The 18469-nt window shown below is 40.8% G+C and overlaps 1 protein-coding gene across 1 annotated transcript in view; it reads right to left on the bottom strand.

The window, feature by feature from the left end:
- Positions 1-18238, bottom strand: part of PIGU (phosphatidylinositol glycan anchor biosynthesis class U) — a 93484-nt gene extending 75246 nt beyond the window's left edge. The window contains exons 1-4 of the mRNA XM_069548374.1: positions 17969-18238; positions 14975-15039; positions 4724-4783; positions 3817-3879 (exon numbers count right to left, since the gene is read on the bottom strand). Of these exons, the coding sequence (XP_069404475.1) occupies positions 3817-3879; positions 4724-4783; positions 14975-15039; positions 17969-18098 (318 nt within the window). The 5' untranslated portion in view covers positions 18099-18238. The remainder of the gene's footprint in view (positions 1-3816; positions 3880-4723; positions 4784-14974; positions 15040-17968) is intronic.
- Between the last annotated feature and the right edge of the window lie 231 nt (positions 18239-18469).

Consider the following 18469-nt stretch of genomic DNA (forward strand, 5'->3'; position numbering starts at 1 on the left):
ATGAGGAAAACTAAACACACACCAAGAAAATATTAGAAGTATAAAAATAAATGGGAGTAAGGAGTACAATTTAAAATCCAAAGATAAGTATCAGTATATTTCTAGATATATTCAACAGCCACAACAATGAGATATACAGCTATCACAGGAGAGATTAAAAGTGACCTAAAAATTAATTACCTGAATGTGTTACCTTTGTAATCATGAATCAGCTTCTCTATATATTTCAGCAGAATTAAATATTCTGCTGAATTTTAATATAATTTAAAATTATATTTTTCTGAATTTAAAAATCTCCAGGGTAGAGTTTTCCTTCCCTTTTACCGACTACTCCATGCAGCCATTTCCTTGTCCCTTGGAAAACTGGTCTTTTCAAGGACATAATTCCCCTACTCCAAATAGAGAGCTTTTTCTAATCACTGAAGCTGTGTCTACACACTTTTGCATCCCCAAAATCTAGGGTGGAGGGTAGGGAATGAATCGTCCACCCCTACTACATCCTTAACTGTTAGTGTCAACACCTTTCAAATGCAGGAACCTACCCTTCAAATTCACAACCCTCTAAGCATATCAGAGGATGGAGGTTTTTATCACTCCCTATCAAACCACCTGCTGCTTTCTGACATGAATTCTGAATTCCAAATGAGCACAATCTCAGCAGAGGACAGACTAGACCAATTTTGCTTTTGTCAAGCGAAGCAGACGTAAAATGTCATGTGAACCAACTGGTCACAATCAATCAGCACCCATATTTCACGTGCTGAAGCTGGAGATGGGGGTGGGGATGCAGTCTTCCCTCTCTACCCTGGTTTTCCAGGAGGCATCTGGGGGCAGATGGGCTTCCCTGGTGGCTCAGACGTTAAAGAATCTGCCTGCAGTGCAGGAGATCTGAGTTCGAGCCCTGGGTCAGGAAGATCCCCTGGAGAAGGGAATGGCTACCACTCTAGAGGAGCCTGGTGGGTTATAGTCCACGGGGTGGCAAAGAGTTGGACCCAACTGAGCGACTGACACTACTAATACTATTACTATAACTTCACTAGCAGGGATAAAAAGTCTCAAATTCCAGCTAGACCGAATTAAAACTATTGGCCCTCTAAATTAAAAGTATCTCTTTTACTGACACTAAAGCCTGACTTTGTTAGGAAACTCACTGAAATCTAGTTTCATTATTTCCCTATAAGCTTTTCCTCCCATTAAAAATTGTTTTAATTGGAGTATATGACAATTGGTCAGGAAAAAAAAGGAATACGTATGATGTTAGCATCTCTAATCAGCTTTCATTAAAACACAAGAACACAGATGAACATCTGTTTCATCTAAGAACATTGTGTTCTTAGATGAAAGCTACCAACCCTCCCTTAGATATTCACATATATCCCACATACATACAAACACACACACACACTGGTGAGTATAGACATGCATCTATTTTCTATTTTTTCCTCCAGTGTTTTATGTTAAAAACTTTCAAACTATAGAAATGTTGAAAGAACAATTCAATAAAACACCTAGATCCACCAACTGTTAACACTTCCACATTTTATCTCGGCACACACAGACAAAAACACACACCAGATGCATTTTTTTCCAAAACTATTTTAAATTAAGTCACAGATATCATGGCCCTTCACCCCTAAATATTTTAGCATGTAACTTCAAAGAACAAAGATTGGAGTTTACATACACAATCTATCTTGGGAGAAGAAAACAACTACTGCTATTTTATCTCTGAATTCCTCGGCTTAGAAATCTCATGCCCAGTCATTTCACCACTGGCCTTCCAGGGAATCCTGTTAAAGCACTCTGTATGTGTGTGTGCTGTCGTGTCTGACTCTTTGAGATCTCATGGAGTGTAGTCCTCCAGGCTCCTCTGTCCATGGAATTTTCCAGGCAAGAAGACTGGAGTGGGTTGCTATTTCCTCCTCCAAAGGATCTTCCCAAGTCTTTGGGAATGAGAGAACCCGAGTCTCCTGCACTGGCAGGTGAATTCTTTACCACTGAGTTACCTGGGAAGCCCTAAAGCACTCTACATTAGCCCCCAAATTTTTTCTGTTCTCTTCCAGCTTTCTTGATATATAATTGACACATAACATTATATAAACTTAAGGTACACATCATGGTATGAGCTTAAGGCTATACATACATATTGCAAAATGATTATTACAATAAGGTTAGTTAACACGTCTATCACCTTGAATAATTATGTGTGCAGGTGGGGGGGAATGAGAGTACATTTAAAGTCTATTCTCTTAGCAACTTTCAAGTAACAATATGATATCGTTAACTAGAGCTACAATGCTGCATAGTAGATCTCTGGAACATAATTATCTTGTATCTGGAAATTTGTACCCTTTGACCAACATCTCTCCATTTCCCCCACCCCCAGCCCCTGGCAACCACCAATATATTCTATCCTACAAATTCGACTTTTTTAGATTTCACATAGAAGTGAGATCACACAATATTTGTCTTTCTCTGATTTATTTTACTTAGAAAATGTCCTCAAGGTTCATCCATGTTGTCACAAACGCTCCATTAGTTTAAGATGTATACTCCCTGGTCTTAGTGATATTTAGTTTCTAGAATGTATTTCTTAATTCTTTAAGGGGTGAAATCAAAGACTCCTTGAGCGCTGGTAACAAATATGGACTTTCTTCTTGGAAAAAAAGCCATAATACACACACACACAATTTTTCACATTTTAAGGATGTCTGCTGCTGCTGCTGCTAAGTCACTTCAGTCGTGTCCGACTCTGTGCAACCCCATAGACAGGCAGCCCATCAGGGTCCCCCATCCCTGGGATTCTCCAGGCAAGAACACTGGAGTGGGTTGCCATTTCCTTCTCCAGTGCATGAAGGTGAAAAGTGAAAGTGAAGTCGCTCAGTCGTGCCCAACCCTCAGCAACCCGATGGACTGCAGCCTACCAGGCTCCTCCATCTATGGGATTTTCCAAGCAAGAGTACTGGAGTGGGGTGCCAATGCCTTCTCCGTAAGGATGTCTGTGGACCCATTAAACCTGAAAATGGACTCCAAGTAAGAACCCTCAGTTTAGATATTTTAAAAATCTCTTTAAGGTCTTAAATTCCAGAATTCAACAAGTTTATGTTATTGACGACCAGTACACAGAAATTCAAACAGCTAATTCTGATTCTACTGCTTAATAACAGAAGTGAAAATGAACCATAAACAGACAATACCAATGGGATGCAGCCTTCACTCACTACAGTCTAAATCCTCTCAGTGGCTCCCAGCCAATCAATGAGGACTGCAGCCAATTTTTAAAATAACTACATGAATAGTACACACGGTTAATCTGTTAACTCTCTCAGAACCTAGGAAAATGAGAATGGACCCAATACACAATTCCCCTGGGCTATTACATATGGCTTTTAACAGGCATTGAATACACGTCAAATTTTCCAATTAAGATTGTTCTATGCAGGGTAACAGAAACTATATTGAGAATCCAGTTTTACCTTGGACAGGCATAAGACAGTGAGTTAAAAGCTATACTCATTTCCCTTTAGAAAGAAACACTGGTGAAAGCAATGGAGGATTTTTAAGGGTCTTAATTAATGTAACAGCAATTCAACTCCATTTGCTCCAGAAAGTCTGAACTTGGATAGGTAAGTGAATACTAAGCCACAAAGATTAAGCTGACCTTTCTGTTAGTAATTAGTAAAGCCATCCTGTTGGCTTGGGTTTGGACATTCCAGGGATGACTGAACAAGCCAGAAGCTTCACTCCCACTTCTTAGGATTTTAAGGCAGTTGATCTTTCAGTACATGACCTTTGTCCCACCCACTGACTACTCACCACAACTTTATTGAAGTCCTGGATTGCAAAATACAGGGCAATGGCAGTGAGTGCATCAGTGATCTGTCAATAGAAAGAGAAATAAGAGGAAATGAACCTACTAAGTGCAGGAGTAATGGAATGCCACCAGAGTCTGGAGTTTTTGGATGGCAGTAGACTATCTATTATAATCAGGCAGAAAGTCAACCCTCACTTTGACCACAAAGATAAGGCCTTTTCAGGGAGATCTGACCAGAAAACTCTGAGGATTAGGACCCAGGCTTAATCAAGTTTGGCGTCCCGTATCTGTTCTGTAATTGCAAGGTATTTCAGTTTTCTATAAAACGAGAATAATACCCATTGCTTTGCAGGGCTGACCCAACTCAAGTGCTTAATACACAGTATGTCCTCAATAAGCCACAGCCATTATAATTATAAAGGAAGACCTCAGTGGACCTCTTACTTGACCCAGATTTTCAACTCTAGATCAGGCAAGTGTTTCAAACCACTGCACTCAAAACACAGCCCCATTGTCTTAATTTTAAGGTTCTCGCCCTGAAAGTCTCATCTGGCCTATGTCCTCTTCACAAAATCCCTTGGCAGAGTGCTTAGGAAATTCAGGATGCCCTCTCCACTGGCGCCACGATTAAAGATAATCATAGAATCTTGAAGCTAGAAATTCAAGACTACAAAGTCCAGAAATGAAAATTTTAAAGTAGAATGAATTAGAATTGGTCAGATGTCAGAGACAATGCCTCACAATTCCATTATACTATCACAATCTCGTGAATCCACATTTAAAATAGCTTTTTGCTTTTATGTTCTGAGAAATTCCTGAGCTCCTAAAATAGATTTTTTTCCTTAAAAACAAGAGGATAAAGGATTTTTAAAACACATACATATTGATTTTATGCAGAAAGTTACTTACCATAAATACCAATTCAGCATAGTCAATCAGAAAATGAAAGAGGTATATTATCAATGGAGTCTGCAGGAGAAAAACAAACAGATTAAATTTTACTATTGTCAGTTTCCAGAGTAGGGGATAAGAAAGAGGCTATTCTGTCAAGAAAAATCTCTTCTTTGAATAATGTTCTACGCTACTTTGCCAACATACATATAAGGGAGAATTATTTACTATCACTTGAATCATTTTGTGCCACTGGTACTGACAAACTGCTGAATTGACTAAAGAGAATAAACAAAATCTAGTATGTTTTAAATAGGCTTCCCTAGTACTACCTGTGGAGAAGGCAATGGCACCCCACTCCATTACTCTTGCCTGGAAAATCCCACAGACAGAGGAGCCTGGTAGGCTGCAGTCCATGGGGTTGCTAAGAGTCAGACACGACTGAGCAGCTTCACATTCACTTTTCACTTTTCACTTTCATGCACTGGAGAAGGAAATGGCAACCCACTCCAGTGTTCTTGCCTGGAGAACCCCAGGGACGGGGAAGCCTGGTGGGCTGCTGTCTCTGGGGTTGCAGAGTCAGACACGACTGAAGCGACTTAGCGGCAGCAGCAGCAGTACTACCTGACCTGCCTCTTGAGAAACTTATATGCAAGTCAGGAAGCAACAGTTAGAACTGGACATGGAACAACAGACTGGTTCCAAATAGGAAAAGGAGTATGTCAAGGCTGTATATTGTCACCCTGCTTATTTAACTTATATGCAGAGTACATCATGAGAAACGCTGGGCTGGAGGAAGCACAAGCTGGAATTAAGATTGCCGGGAGAAATATCAATAACCTCAGATATGCAGATGACACCACCCTTATGGCAGAAAGTGAAGAAGAACTAAAGAGCCTCTTGATGAAAGTGAAAGAGGAGAGTGAAAAAGTTGGCTTAAAGCTCAACATTCAGAAAATGAAGATCATGGCATCCGGTCCCATCACTTCATGGCAAATAGATGGGGAAACGGTGGAAACAGTAGCTGATTTTATTTTTCTGGGCTCCAAAATCACTGCAGATGGTGACTGCAGCCATGAAATTAAGATGCTTACTCCTTGGAAGGAAAGTTATGACCAACTTAGACAGCATATTAAAAAGCAGAGACATTACTTTGTCAACAAAGGTCCATCTAGTCAAGGCTATGGTTTTTCCTGTGGTCATGTATGGATGTGAGAGTTCGACTATGAAGAAAGCTGAGTGCCAAAGAATTGATGCTTTTGAACTATGGTGTTGGAGAAGACTCCTGAGAATCCCTTGGACTGCAAGGAGATCCAACCAGTCCATTCTAAAGGAGATCAGTCCTGGGTGTTCTTTGGAAGGAATGATGCTAAAGCTGAAACTCCAGGACTTTGGCCACCTCATGCAAAGAGTTGACTCACTGGAAAAGACTCTGATGCTGGGAGGGATTGGGGGCAGGAGGAGAAGGGGACAACAGAGGATGAGATGGCTGGATGGCATCACTGACATGATGGACGTGAGTTTGAGTGAACTCCGGTAGCTGGTGATGGACAGGGAGGCCTGGCGTGCTGCGTTTCATGGGGTCGCAAAGAGTCGGACACGACTGAGCAACTCAACTGAACTGAACTGAAAGTGTATAGTGTTTAATTTCCAATTATTTTAAAGTTTACTTTTTATATTTTTGTAATGTATTTACTATTATAGTCATAGAAAATACTATGTATTTTCAATGATTTCAATCATTTAAAATGTGTTGTGACTTGCTTTGTGTTCCATCATATGGTCAATTTTGGTAAGCGTTCCACACACAATTGAAAAGAATGTGTATATTAATATTTTTTGGTGTGATATTTTATGGATGACATCTAGGTTGTTTGTTAAGCATTTGTTCAAATCTGCTATGCCCTTATTGATTTTCTGGTCTGTTTGTTATATCAGAGACTGAGACATATATGTTAAAATCTCCCTCTATGACTGTGGGTTTGTCTATTTCTTCTTTTAGTCGTGTCACTTTCATAGATTTTGAAGCTATGTAGTTAGATGAATTTAAGTGTAGAATTACTGTATCATCTGGGTGTTGATCTGTTATTAAAAATAATTCTCTTTGTCTCTAACATTTTGTCTTAAAATGTTCTACCAGGTTCTACTCTGGGCAGGTTGTTTTGCCCTCTGAGTGTTAGTTTCTAGTTTCCTCAGCCATAAAACATATATAGTGACCTATTTCACATGGTTCTTGGGAGAATTAACTGGTAATATTCACAAAGTACTCAGCATAGTGCCTAGCACACAGTAAACCTCAATATGTTAGCTACCTGAGATCAACTTTTTACCTCCTTTTGAAAATAGGGGCCTCAGCTTTGCCTTTCAAAGTTCTAAAAGAATTAAACATTTAAAACTATCTACTAATGGATTCTTTTTTGCATTTATCTTTGTCTGTAAGAGGTAGCAACTTGATATTTATATTACCAATAGCCTACTTTTGAAATGTTTTGATGCTTCAGATAGTTTAGAATGGCACTAAATAGAACAGAACAAAATGTTCTCAAAAAGTCTGTCAGCAAGGGGGGTTGTTTCCTTAATGAACTAACAAGTACACAGCAATTAGTTTAACTGCATATTTCAACTCCCCTCACCAGTTCTCACTTACATTCAACATTTCTTATTTCACTGAGAAAAGAGAAGCAATTACATGAGAACCACCTTATTTTCCCACTACCCAGTTGATCAATTTCCTCTATCTATACTTATACTCTCTACTTTTCTTGTATTAACAATGGATGAAGTTTCATTCTTCCTATTTAAAACCAAATCCTCCCCTGTCAACTGGATCCCATTCCTTCTGACCTCAAAGACACTGCTCATTTGATCTTTCTTACATTCTCAACTTCTTATCTACAGAATTCTTCCCATCAGCATTCAATATACAGATCTTCATATTTTAAAAATCTTCACTAGACATCTCTATCCAGCTACCATACCATTTCTCTGCCCTCCTTTAGAGTGAAACTCCTCAAAGAGGTTGTCTCTACTCTGTCTTTCCATGTCTTTCCCTCAATGTATATCAGTAAGTTGCTTGTCCCTATACTCCACCGAAATTACTGCTGCCAAAGATCTCAATTTTGGCAAATTAATCATCAATTTTTAGTCTAAATTTTCCTCAACCTTGAAACAGCATTTGACATCATTTTTGTTGTTGTTTAGTAGCTAATTCATGTCCAACTCTGTGTGACTCCATGGACTGTAGACCAGCAGGCCCCTCTGTCCATGGGATTTGGCAGGAAAGATACTGGAGTGGTTTGCCATTTCCTTCTCCAGGGGATCATTCCCAACCCAGGGATCAAACCCACGTCTCCTGCTTAGCAGGCAGATTCTATACCACTGAGCCACCTAGTAAGTTCTGACATAGTTTTTACTCCTTCCTTAAAGCATTTAGCTTCCATGAACTACATTCTCTTGATTTTCTACCCTTTCAGCTCTATTTGCTAGTACCTCTTTCCCTTCCCAACCTTGATGTACTGGGGAGCTCCAGGTCCTCGAATTCTTCTTTATGTAAATTCACTCTCTAGGTATCTCAGTTATCTATTTCTGTGTAACAAATTATCCAAAAACTTAATAGCTTAAAACAGTACACATTTATTATCTCACACAGTGCCTAAGAGTCAGGAATCCAGGAATGGCTTAACTGGGTGGTTCTGGCAGAGTCTCTCGTGAGATTGCAGCCAAGCTGTCAGCTAGGGCTGTAGTATCTAAAAGAGCTTAAGTATCTGCTCCCAAGCTTACTCATATGGGTGACACAAGATTCAGTTCCTCAACACAAAGGCTTCCTTAAGGTTGGTCATGACATGGCTTCCCCCAGAGAAAGTCTACAATGGAAGCTGTTAACTGGGTAGCTCCTGGGGAGATCATACCCCAAGATCAAAAGGCCACTGCTACCTCCCTGAAATCCTGGATTGAGACCCTCACCTCCAGGTTGGCTACTCTACCTGAGAATCCACCTGCTCTGACTGGGCTTACTACAAGGCCAATGTGAAGGCTGGCTTAGCAGATGACTTTGAAAATAAGTTTAATTCCTTGCAGGTTCCCATGTCACAGCATAAATATACTAACCAACTGGAGGCTAAAGAAAAAGATGCAAATACTGTTCTGAGTTCTGTCTCTCTCAAAGGCCAGGACTAAGGAATAAGAGACAGCTGGAGCAGATGAAGAACACGGTTCTATTTGATCAGTAACCATTAAGAATTTGAATGAAGTCTTTCCAGAAACCAAATTAGACAAGAAGTAGCCCAATTTATGTTATACAGGAGGAAGCTCAGGCGCTCATCTTACAAACAATGGACATTAAAAACAAATAACAAAATAATTAAATAAAACAATTTTATTAAAAGATAGATAAAGACGAGGGGTAAAGGAGGAGACAAATAGGTGAGGGAGATTAAGAAGCACAAACTTTCAAGGGAAAAATAAATGAGTCACAGGTCTGAAATGTACAGCAGGAGGAACATGATTAGTAATCATGTAATGTGGTATTAGCGAAGACTCCCGAGAGTACCTTGGAGATCAAACCGGTCAATCCTAAAGGAAATTAGTCCTGAATATTCATTGGAAGGACTGATGCTGAAGCTGAAGCTCCAATAGTTTGACCACGTGATGCAAAGAACTGACTCACTGGCAAAGACCCTGATGCTGGGAAAGATCGAAGGCAGGAGAAGAAGGGGATGACAGAGGATGAGATGACTGGATGGCACCACCAACTCAATGGGACATAAGCTTGAGCAAGCTCCAGGAGCTGGTGATGGACAGGGAAGCCTGGCATGCTGCAATCCATGAGGTCACAAAGAGTCGGACACAACTAAGTGACTGAACTGAATATCCTTGTATGTTGACAAATGACAACTAGACTTATGGTGAGCACTTAAAAATGTATACAAATATGTAGTCACTATGTTATATACTGGGAACTAACACAGTGTTGCATGTAAAATATACTTCAAAAAGAAAAAAGAGATCAGAGTAGGAGGGAAAACTGGATAGTCAAAAGGTACACATTTTCAGTTATAAGATAAATAAGTTCTGTCTAAGGATGTAATGTACAATAAATGATAAATATAGGTAGTACTTCTATAGTTATAAATGAAAGTTGTTAAGAGAGTAAATCCTAAGAGTTTGCATCACAAGGGAAAAAAACATTTCTATTTCATTAACGTTGTATCTACTATGGTCATCATTTCATGATGTATAAAAGTTAAATCATTATGCTGTATAAAACTTACACAGTGTTGTATGTCAATTACATCTCAATAAAAGTGGAAAAGAAAAGATACAAAGATAGATAGGGAGATATAGAGATAGAAAGAAAATCTAAACTCCTAACCATGTCTACAAAAAGTCCTGTATCATCAGGCCCCTAATTTCTTACAACTTATCTCTATTATTCTCCTTTGCTCATTCTGCCTTAGCAACACTGATCATCTTTCTGCAACTCACAAATGCCAAACTCATTCCCAAATCAGGGCGATCATATGGCTTGTTTGATTCATTTAGATCTCTTATTCAAATTTCACTTCCTCAAGTGCCTTCCTGAACACACTAAAATAGTCATATATATGACCACCACTCTTTATCCTTTTACTCAGCTTTATTTTTCTATATATACTTACCATTTAACTACCACATCAAACTTAACATCAAACTACCACACAATTGCATTCATCTCACATGCTAGTAAAGTAATGCTTAAAACTCTCCAAGCTAGGCTTCAGCAGTACGTGAACCATGAACTTCCAGATGTTCAAGATGGTTTTAGAAAAGGCAGAGGAACCAGAGATCAAATTGCCAACATCCGCTGGATCATGGAGAAAGCAAGAGTTCCAGAAAAACATCTATTTCTGCTTTCTTGACTATGCCAAAGCCTTTGACTGTGTGGATCACAATAAACTGTGGAAACTTCTGAAACAGATGGGAATACCAGACCACCTAACCTGCCTCTTGAGAAATCTGTATGCAGGTCAGGAAGCAACAGTTAGAACTGGACATGGAACAACAGACTGGTTCCAAATAGGAAAAGGAGTACGTCAAGGCTGTATATTGTCACCCTGCTTATTTAACTTATATGCAGAGTAAATCATGAGAAACGCTGGACTGGAGGAAGCACAAGCTGGAATCAAGATTGCCAGCAGAAATATCAATAACCTCAGATATGCAGATGATACCACCCTTATGGCAAAAAGTGAAGAAGAACTAAAGAGCTCTTGATGAAAGTGAAAGAGGAGAGTGAAAAAGTTGGCTTAAAGCTCAACATTCAGAAAATGAAGATCATGGCATCTGGTCCCATCACTTCATGGCAAATAGATGGGGAAACAGTGGAAACAATGGCTGACTTTATTTTTCTGGGCTCCAAAATCACTGCAGATGGTGATTGCAGCCATGAAATTAAAAGACACTTACTCCTTAGAAGGAGAGTTATGACCAACCTAGACAGCATATTCAAAAGCAGAGACATTACTTTGCCAACAAAGGTCCATCTAGTCAAGGTTATAGTTTTTCCAGTGGTCATGTATGGATGTGAGAGTCAGACTATAAAGAAAGCTGAATGCCGAAGAATTGATGCTTTTGAACTGTGGTGTTGGAGAAGACTCTTGAGAGTCCCTTGGACTGCAAGGAGATCCAACCAGTCCATTCTAAAGGAGATCAGTCCTGGGTGTTCATTGGAAGGACTGATGTTGAAGCTGAAACTCCAATACATTGGCCACCTGATGCAAAGAGCTGACTCATTTGGAAAGACCCTGACGCCGGGAAAGATTGAGGGCAGGAGGAGAAGGGGATCACAGAGGATGAGATGGTTGGATGACATCACTGACTCAATGGACATGGATTTGGGTAGACTACAGGAGTTGGTGATGGACAGGGAGGCCTGGCATGCTGCGGTCCATGGGGTAGCAAAGATCAGACACAACTGAGTGACTGAACTGAACTGAACTGAACTTACCATTTAAGTGAAATCACATTTTAAAAAATTTAGCTTTATTATTCCTGCCTGGAAAATCCCATGGATGGAGGAGCCTGGTAGGCTGCAGTCCACGGGGTCGCTAGGAGTCAGACACGACTGAGCAATTTCACTTTCACTTTCAGGCATTGGAGAAGGAAATGGCAAACCCACTCCAGTGTTCCTGCCTGGAGAATCCCAGGGACGGGAGAGCCTGGTGGGCTGCCGTCTCTGGGGTCACACAGAGTTGGACACGACTGAAGTGACTTAGCAGCAGCAGCAGTTGGTATAAAAAAGATATACAACTTGACATGTTCTGACCTATCTATACACCCATGAGAGCATTACCACAATCAAGATAGTGAACATATCTACCATTCCCAAATGTTCCCCTATTTTACTGTTCATTCCAAAGAACCAACTATATTTCTGTGCCTTTCCATACTTTCTGTTTTCTGTTCCATTTGTTTCCACTCAGGCCATTATTATTCCTGTTATTCTGCTTACTTTTGAGTTATCTTCTTTTTCTAGTTTCTTAAGGTAGAAACTGAGGTCAATGATTTAAGACTTTCTTTTCAATATAGGCATTTTACATCATAAATTTCCCACATATTTTGATAGGCTGCGTTTTCATTTTCACTCATTCAAAATACTAATTTCCCTCCTGATTTCTTCTTTGATCATGGGTTATTGAGGAATATGTTACTTAGCTTGCAAATACTTGGGGATTTTCCAGGTATCTTTCTGGTATTAACTTTTCACTTGATTCCATTGTGGTCAGAGAATATACTTTGTATGACATCAATCCTTTTATTAAATTTATTGAGCCTGTTTTATTTCTCAGAATATGATCTATCTTGCAAATACACACTTGAAGGGATTGTGTGTTTTGCTGTTACTGGATGGAATGTTCTGTAAATGTCAATGAGGTCAAAATGGTTGGTGTATTGTTCAAGTTTTCTATACCCTTGCTGACTTTGTCTTGTTCTATTAATCATTTACAGAGCGATACTGAAATCTCAGACTATAATTGGAGATCTGTCTATTTCTCCTTGCAGTTCTATCCATCTTCATGTACTTTGAAACTCTATTAGGTGTATTAGCATCAGGACTGTTATGTCTTCCTGATAAACTGACCCCTTCATCATGGTGAAATTATTTTCTTTATCCTTGGCAATATTCTTCGCTCTTTTTACTAACTTATTGTCTGTTTCACTCAGAAATATGAATATAATAATGCCAAAGACTGTGTCTTATTTGATACCCCTAGCATCTAGCAGGGTAGCTGGCATTTGTGTACTTAATAACACTTTGTTAAAGGAAAGAGAGAAGGGAAGAGGGGTTGGAACACCTATGCAGACACAGAGCGAGGCACTAGGAATAAGTGATCAAAAGGTGCCAGAACACGTTCTAAGCAGCACATATCATAATGGGTAAAACAAGTACAGAGGCAGTTTCAAGAGTATGATATGAGTCATGAAAAGGATAAGCACAAGATGCTTCGAAAGATACAGAAGAAACATCTAACTTAGTCTAAGGTGATGAGGGATGGCTTCCTGGAGGAGGCAAAACCTAAGCTAGTATCTGAACAGCAGGGTCAACCACAAAAAGAGAGAAGAATGGCCCTCTATAAAAAGACAACAGCATGAGCAAAGACATAGGTAAGAGAGAATATGGTACTGGAGCATAATAAAAACATGTCAGAACTCTGTCAGGGGGTCCTATTCTGTCTAGAGAACACACTGCCCAAGGCACACAGCACACTGAGCTCTCCTGGGTACTAGGCTATGCTTGTATAAGCCCATATGCTTCTGTTCCCGATTTCTGAACTGTGTGCTCATAAAGAGTCTCAGAGAGACTTCCCTGGTGGCTCAGATGGTAAAAGTGTCTGCCTACAATGTGGGAGACCAGGGTTCAATCCCTGGGTCAGGAAGATCCTCTGGAGAAGGAAATGGCACCCCACTCTAGTATTCTTGCCTGGAAAATCCCATGGATGGAGGAGTCTGGTAGGCTACAGTCCATTGGGTCGCAAAGAGTCGGACACGACTGAGCGACTTCGCTTTCACTTTCCAAGAGTCTCAAATTTTTCCCAACCTGTTTGTGCTAGCAGTTCTTGTTATTGTGGTTCAATTAGATAGTAATACAAAGATAACGAAGTATGAATACAAAAGGGTTGTTACCTCCATGAGAACCAAGTTGAATGCTTTAAAAAGACTAGATAGGAAAACCAAAAAAACTGTTCTCAAAGTAGGTATGAAGGAGATAGTTGTAAAAATTGAGGACCAAATTGCCAAATTAGAAGACGTCTAAGTGACAAAGCCAATAAAAAAGGTCTGGGGCTTTCCTGGAGGCTCAGTGGTAAGGAATTTGCCTGCCAATCCAGAGACATGGGTTCAATCCCTGGTCCTGGAAGATCCACATGCTGCGGAGCAACTAAGCCTGTGCGCCACAACTACTGGGCCCAGGTGCTATAACTACTGAGCCCATGCTCCACAGTAAAAGAAGCCATCACGATGAGAAGCCCGAGTACTACAACCAAGAGTAGGCCCTGCTCGCCAAGACAGAAAGCCCACGCAACACTGAAGACCCAGCAGAGCCAAACATTAAATTTAAAAAAAAAAAAAATGGGGAGGAAGAAGTGGAAAGACATGTGATTGAGGGAGTGAGCAAGGCCCACAGGGCTTTGTATGCACCCTAAGGTGCTTGGATTTTATCCTGAAATCAGTGCCAAGCAGGACAGGGACAAAATCAGATTCACATTTCAGGAAGACGGCTCTGACTACAGGATAAAATAAAAAGGAGCAAGACTGAATGCAGAAGGGCTTGTCAGGAAGCTGTTTTAGTAACCCAAATAAGAGATGATGGTGACCTAAGAGTGATTTTACTATTCTTAAGTAACTTTATGGGATAAATGGCTTTGGTGGGCTTTCTAAGAAACCAACACTGCTGACACAGTTTACACGGGAAAACACGTTCCAAAGAACAAATTACATGTCAATTAGCATATAACCTATTTGTGAACTACGAACCGTTTACAACTTATCTGCCAACAAAAATGGTAACTTCCACAGAAGTCTCATCTGCTTCCCCAAATTACAATCTGGATCATTTCCACTGCAATTATGAAACCCTCTTCTTAAGCAGAAGACATCCAGAAAAAGGGCTGTTTCTAAAAATGATTTTCAAAAATAGATCTTTTTAAATGTTTGTACAAAACAGAGGTTAGGTTTGGCATCTGTGACTATAAACTACTCTTAGTACCCAAAAAAGAAAGCAAAAACACTTACTTCATGAAATACTGCTCCAGAATAAGGAGACACTCCCAAGTCCAACAGTGAGAGGCCTTCAACCACTGAAAAGTAAGACATCCAAGTTCACTCTTACTTTAGAGACATATGCAGATTGGCCATAAACCAAAGTGCTAGATACTCCCAAGAACAAGAAGGGCTTCCCAATTTGTCTAACCCCCTTCTATCTCATTCCCAGCAAGTGATTTTAAGTCTTGATTTCAGATGATGGTGAACCTTCTTCCCAACAGAGCAACTCTTTTCATTGTGGGGCAACACTCATTATGAAAAAATTTTATATTAAACCTTAACATTCCTTCAATCTTCTTCTAACTTCCACCCATGCTAAAAAGGGTTTTGTTTGCAAATTCCCTGGTGGTCCAGTGGTATGGACTTGGCACTTTCCTGCCCGAGGCCCAGGTTCAATCCCTGGGCAGAAAACTAATATTCTGCAAGCCCCTGCCAAAAAAATAAATAAGTGTTTCACTTCTACATATTCTGCTCCATTGCAAAAAAGAGAAAAATAACAAATTAGAAGCTGTGAGATATATTGTCCACAGAATAGGAAAATGGGCAGTTACTCTCATATGCTGACTGTTTGAGTGACATTTGTTATTAACTTTTCTGCAAGCAACATGTATTTTTAAGTGTGTGCCTCTTGATCCAGAAATGATTATTCTTAGGGTAGTTTATCAGGGGAAATAACTGGACAAGCGCCCAAAGAAATATGTTCCTTATTATGCTCAGAGTACTAAAATATTAAAAATTAATATTTCATTAATGTTTCATTAATGGATATTTATGTAAATGAATTAAGAAGTGTATACATATATGTATGGGTGGATAGAGAAAAGCACTTTACAGTTAGAAATCATACTTTGCTATTAATAATTGAATAAATAAACAGGTAAAAGAGAAAAGAAAACTCTTCCTTATAGAGAAGTGTAAATGTCAAATGTAGAGGAAAGATGAAAATAGAAAATCACCATTTGGCAGATCCCACAGTAATAATCATGAAAGGCAAGTGTCAATAATGGATACTAACAATTAGTGGGTAAAAATATGACTGGAAATAGTATTTGCAAGGAGAAAAATAAAAACTTATGTGGGTAAACCTGGCATTCACTATCTTTCTCAAGTGACCTACCTTAATATCACCAGTAATATGCTGACCGGTTAACATTATCAATATCAAGTTCCTCCTGACTTGATTCATCATGATGGAGATAAAAAAACTTCTGTGGTGTTTATGCCAAAAATGTAGTTCTTACCAAAAAAAACCATAACTTCAATCTCATCATGAGGAAAACATCAAGAAAATCTAAACTGAGAGACAAAATAACTTGCCAACTCATTGGAAAAGACTCTGATCCTGGGAAAGATTGAAGGCAAGAGGAGAAGGGGACGACAGAGGACAAGATGATTGGATGGCACCACTGACTCAATGGACATGAGTTTGAGCAAGCTCCGGGTGATGGTGAAGAACAGGGAAGCCTGGCCTGCTATAGTCCATGGGGTCGCAAAGAGTCAGACACAACTGAGTGACTGAACAACAACATGAAGGAGGAAGTATCCCAGATAGGAAGAGACTAAGGATAGACAACAATTACATGCAATATGGGATCGTGATGGGATCTTGGACCAGGGAAAGGACATTTGTGGAACAACCGGTAAAAATCCTATAGGTTAGTTAATGGTATTGTATCAATGTTAATTTTCTGGTTTAGGTCATTATACTATGATTATGTAGGATATTAGCAGGCGAAGAAGCTGGGTAAAGGGTGGTAGTGGTGATTCAGTCGCTAAGTCATGTCTGACTGTTGTGACCCCACAGACTGTAGCTTGCCAGGCTCCTCAGTCCATGGGATTTTCCAGGCAAGAATAATGGAGTGCGTTGCCAATCCCTTCTCCAGGGGATCTTCCTGACCCAGGAATCAAATCTGGGTCTCCTGCATTGAGGCAGATTCCTTACCATCTGAGTCAACAGGGAACCTATGGGATATGAAAACTCTAGCATTTAAAGTTTGAGAACATGAAAGGGGACTTCTGTGGTGCTGTTCTGTTTGCTGATCTGGGTGCTGTCTACATGGATGTAGACAGTTTGTAAAAAATTTCTTGAGCTCTAAGTTTATTATACTTTAGGAAGAAAGTTTTTTAGAAAATCTTCAAACTCTGGCCCTAACCTCTCCCCCATCCCATTACTCACCTACTTCGGATATGTTCACTCCCTTCAACATTTCTTGATCCTGTTTATCTTCTACCTGGAACTTCCCTTTCTCTAATCTCCCTTTCCAAACTCTGAATCCTTCAAGAGTTAGCTCAAATTCCATAGCCTTAAGAAACTGGAAAAGGAGGGGACGCTTTCTTCAAGATCAGAACTCCAAGAAAGGAACCGGATGTACACAGGAAGTACACTTTCCACAAATGATTATACCTATTTCTCCCATTAGCCTGTGGATCCTTTGGCCCAAATTCTGTCCCTTTAATATAAAACAATGTTTGATAACTCCAATACCTAGGAAGACACAGTAGGAAAAACTGCACTGCAAGTCCCAGAAGGAGAATAGGCTTCCAAGCACACTCACTCACACCCTTTCCTCATTAGCCAGGATTGGTCCCCGCACTGGGGCTCCTCTCACACACCACCCCACACCCCAGGGAACATCATGTGCGAATCTCCCGCCAAATGCACTCCAGCCAGCATGCACTTCCCTCATCCTGACCCTTCCTCAGATCACGCCTCTCAGCTCAAAACCCGTGTGGGACACACCCCCTCAGATCCCCACCCCACAGGTGACCGGCCTGTAGGGCCCCAACCTCACCACTGCCCCACGCTCCCTCCTCCCAGCAGCCCCGCTCTCCCGCGTTCTCTAAGCACGCTTCAGTGGGTCAGTTCCCTCAGAATCGAGCTTGCGGCCAATGCCCCCGCCTTCCATTCAGAGGCCAGGAGCGCACAGGCGGGACCTGACCGCCTACTCGAGCCGGTGGCCTCACCTCTCTTCCAAGAGCTCAGTGGGGACACCACCTCCACCCGCTCCGAGATGAACTCGGCCAGACTGGAGCGGAACAAGGCCGCCCGCACGGTCACGGCCACCACCAGCACCAGGGCCAAGGGAGCCGCCATGATAGCTGGGGCGGGCTCGCAGGCGGGGAGGGAAAGGCGAGTCGGAAGAGCCTGGACCTGCGTACCGCCTCCTGTAGTTCCGCGGACCGTCGCACCTCGCTACTATCACCGGAGCGGCCATGCTGGGGACTACCACTCCCAGGAGGCCGTGCGGCGAAATGGGGGCGGGACAACGGCAAGCAGGGCGTCTCAACCTCTCCTCAAAGGGTTGGGCGATGTCTCCGACGGTAGTAGGTGAACTGTAAATCGCCCAGAGAACGAAATGCTCCTGAAAGAAGACAGGTGAAGGCAATTGTCGTCCTAGGATTGTGAACGAGGTTTAAAAGACGTTTGTTTCACTCATGTCTATGTTTTTAATGCTTAAATTTTTC

Source organism: Ovis canadensis, chromosome 13 (assembly GCF_042477335.2).
Source record: "Ovis canadensis isolate MfBH-ARS-UI-01 breed Bighorn chromosome 13, ARS-UI_OviCan_v2, whole genome shotgun sequence".
Classification (NCBI taxonomy): Eukaryota; Metazoa; Chordata; class Mammalia; order Artiodactyla; family Bovidae; genus Ovis; species Ovis canadensis.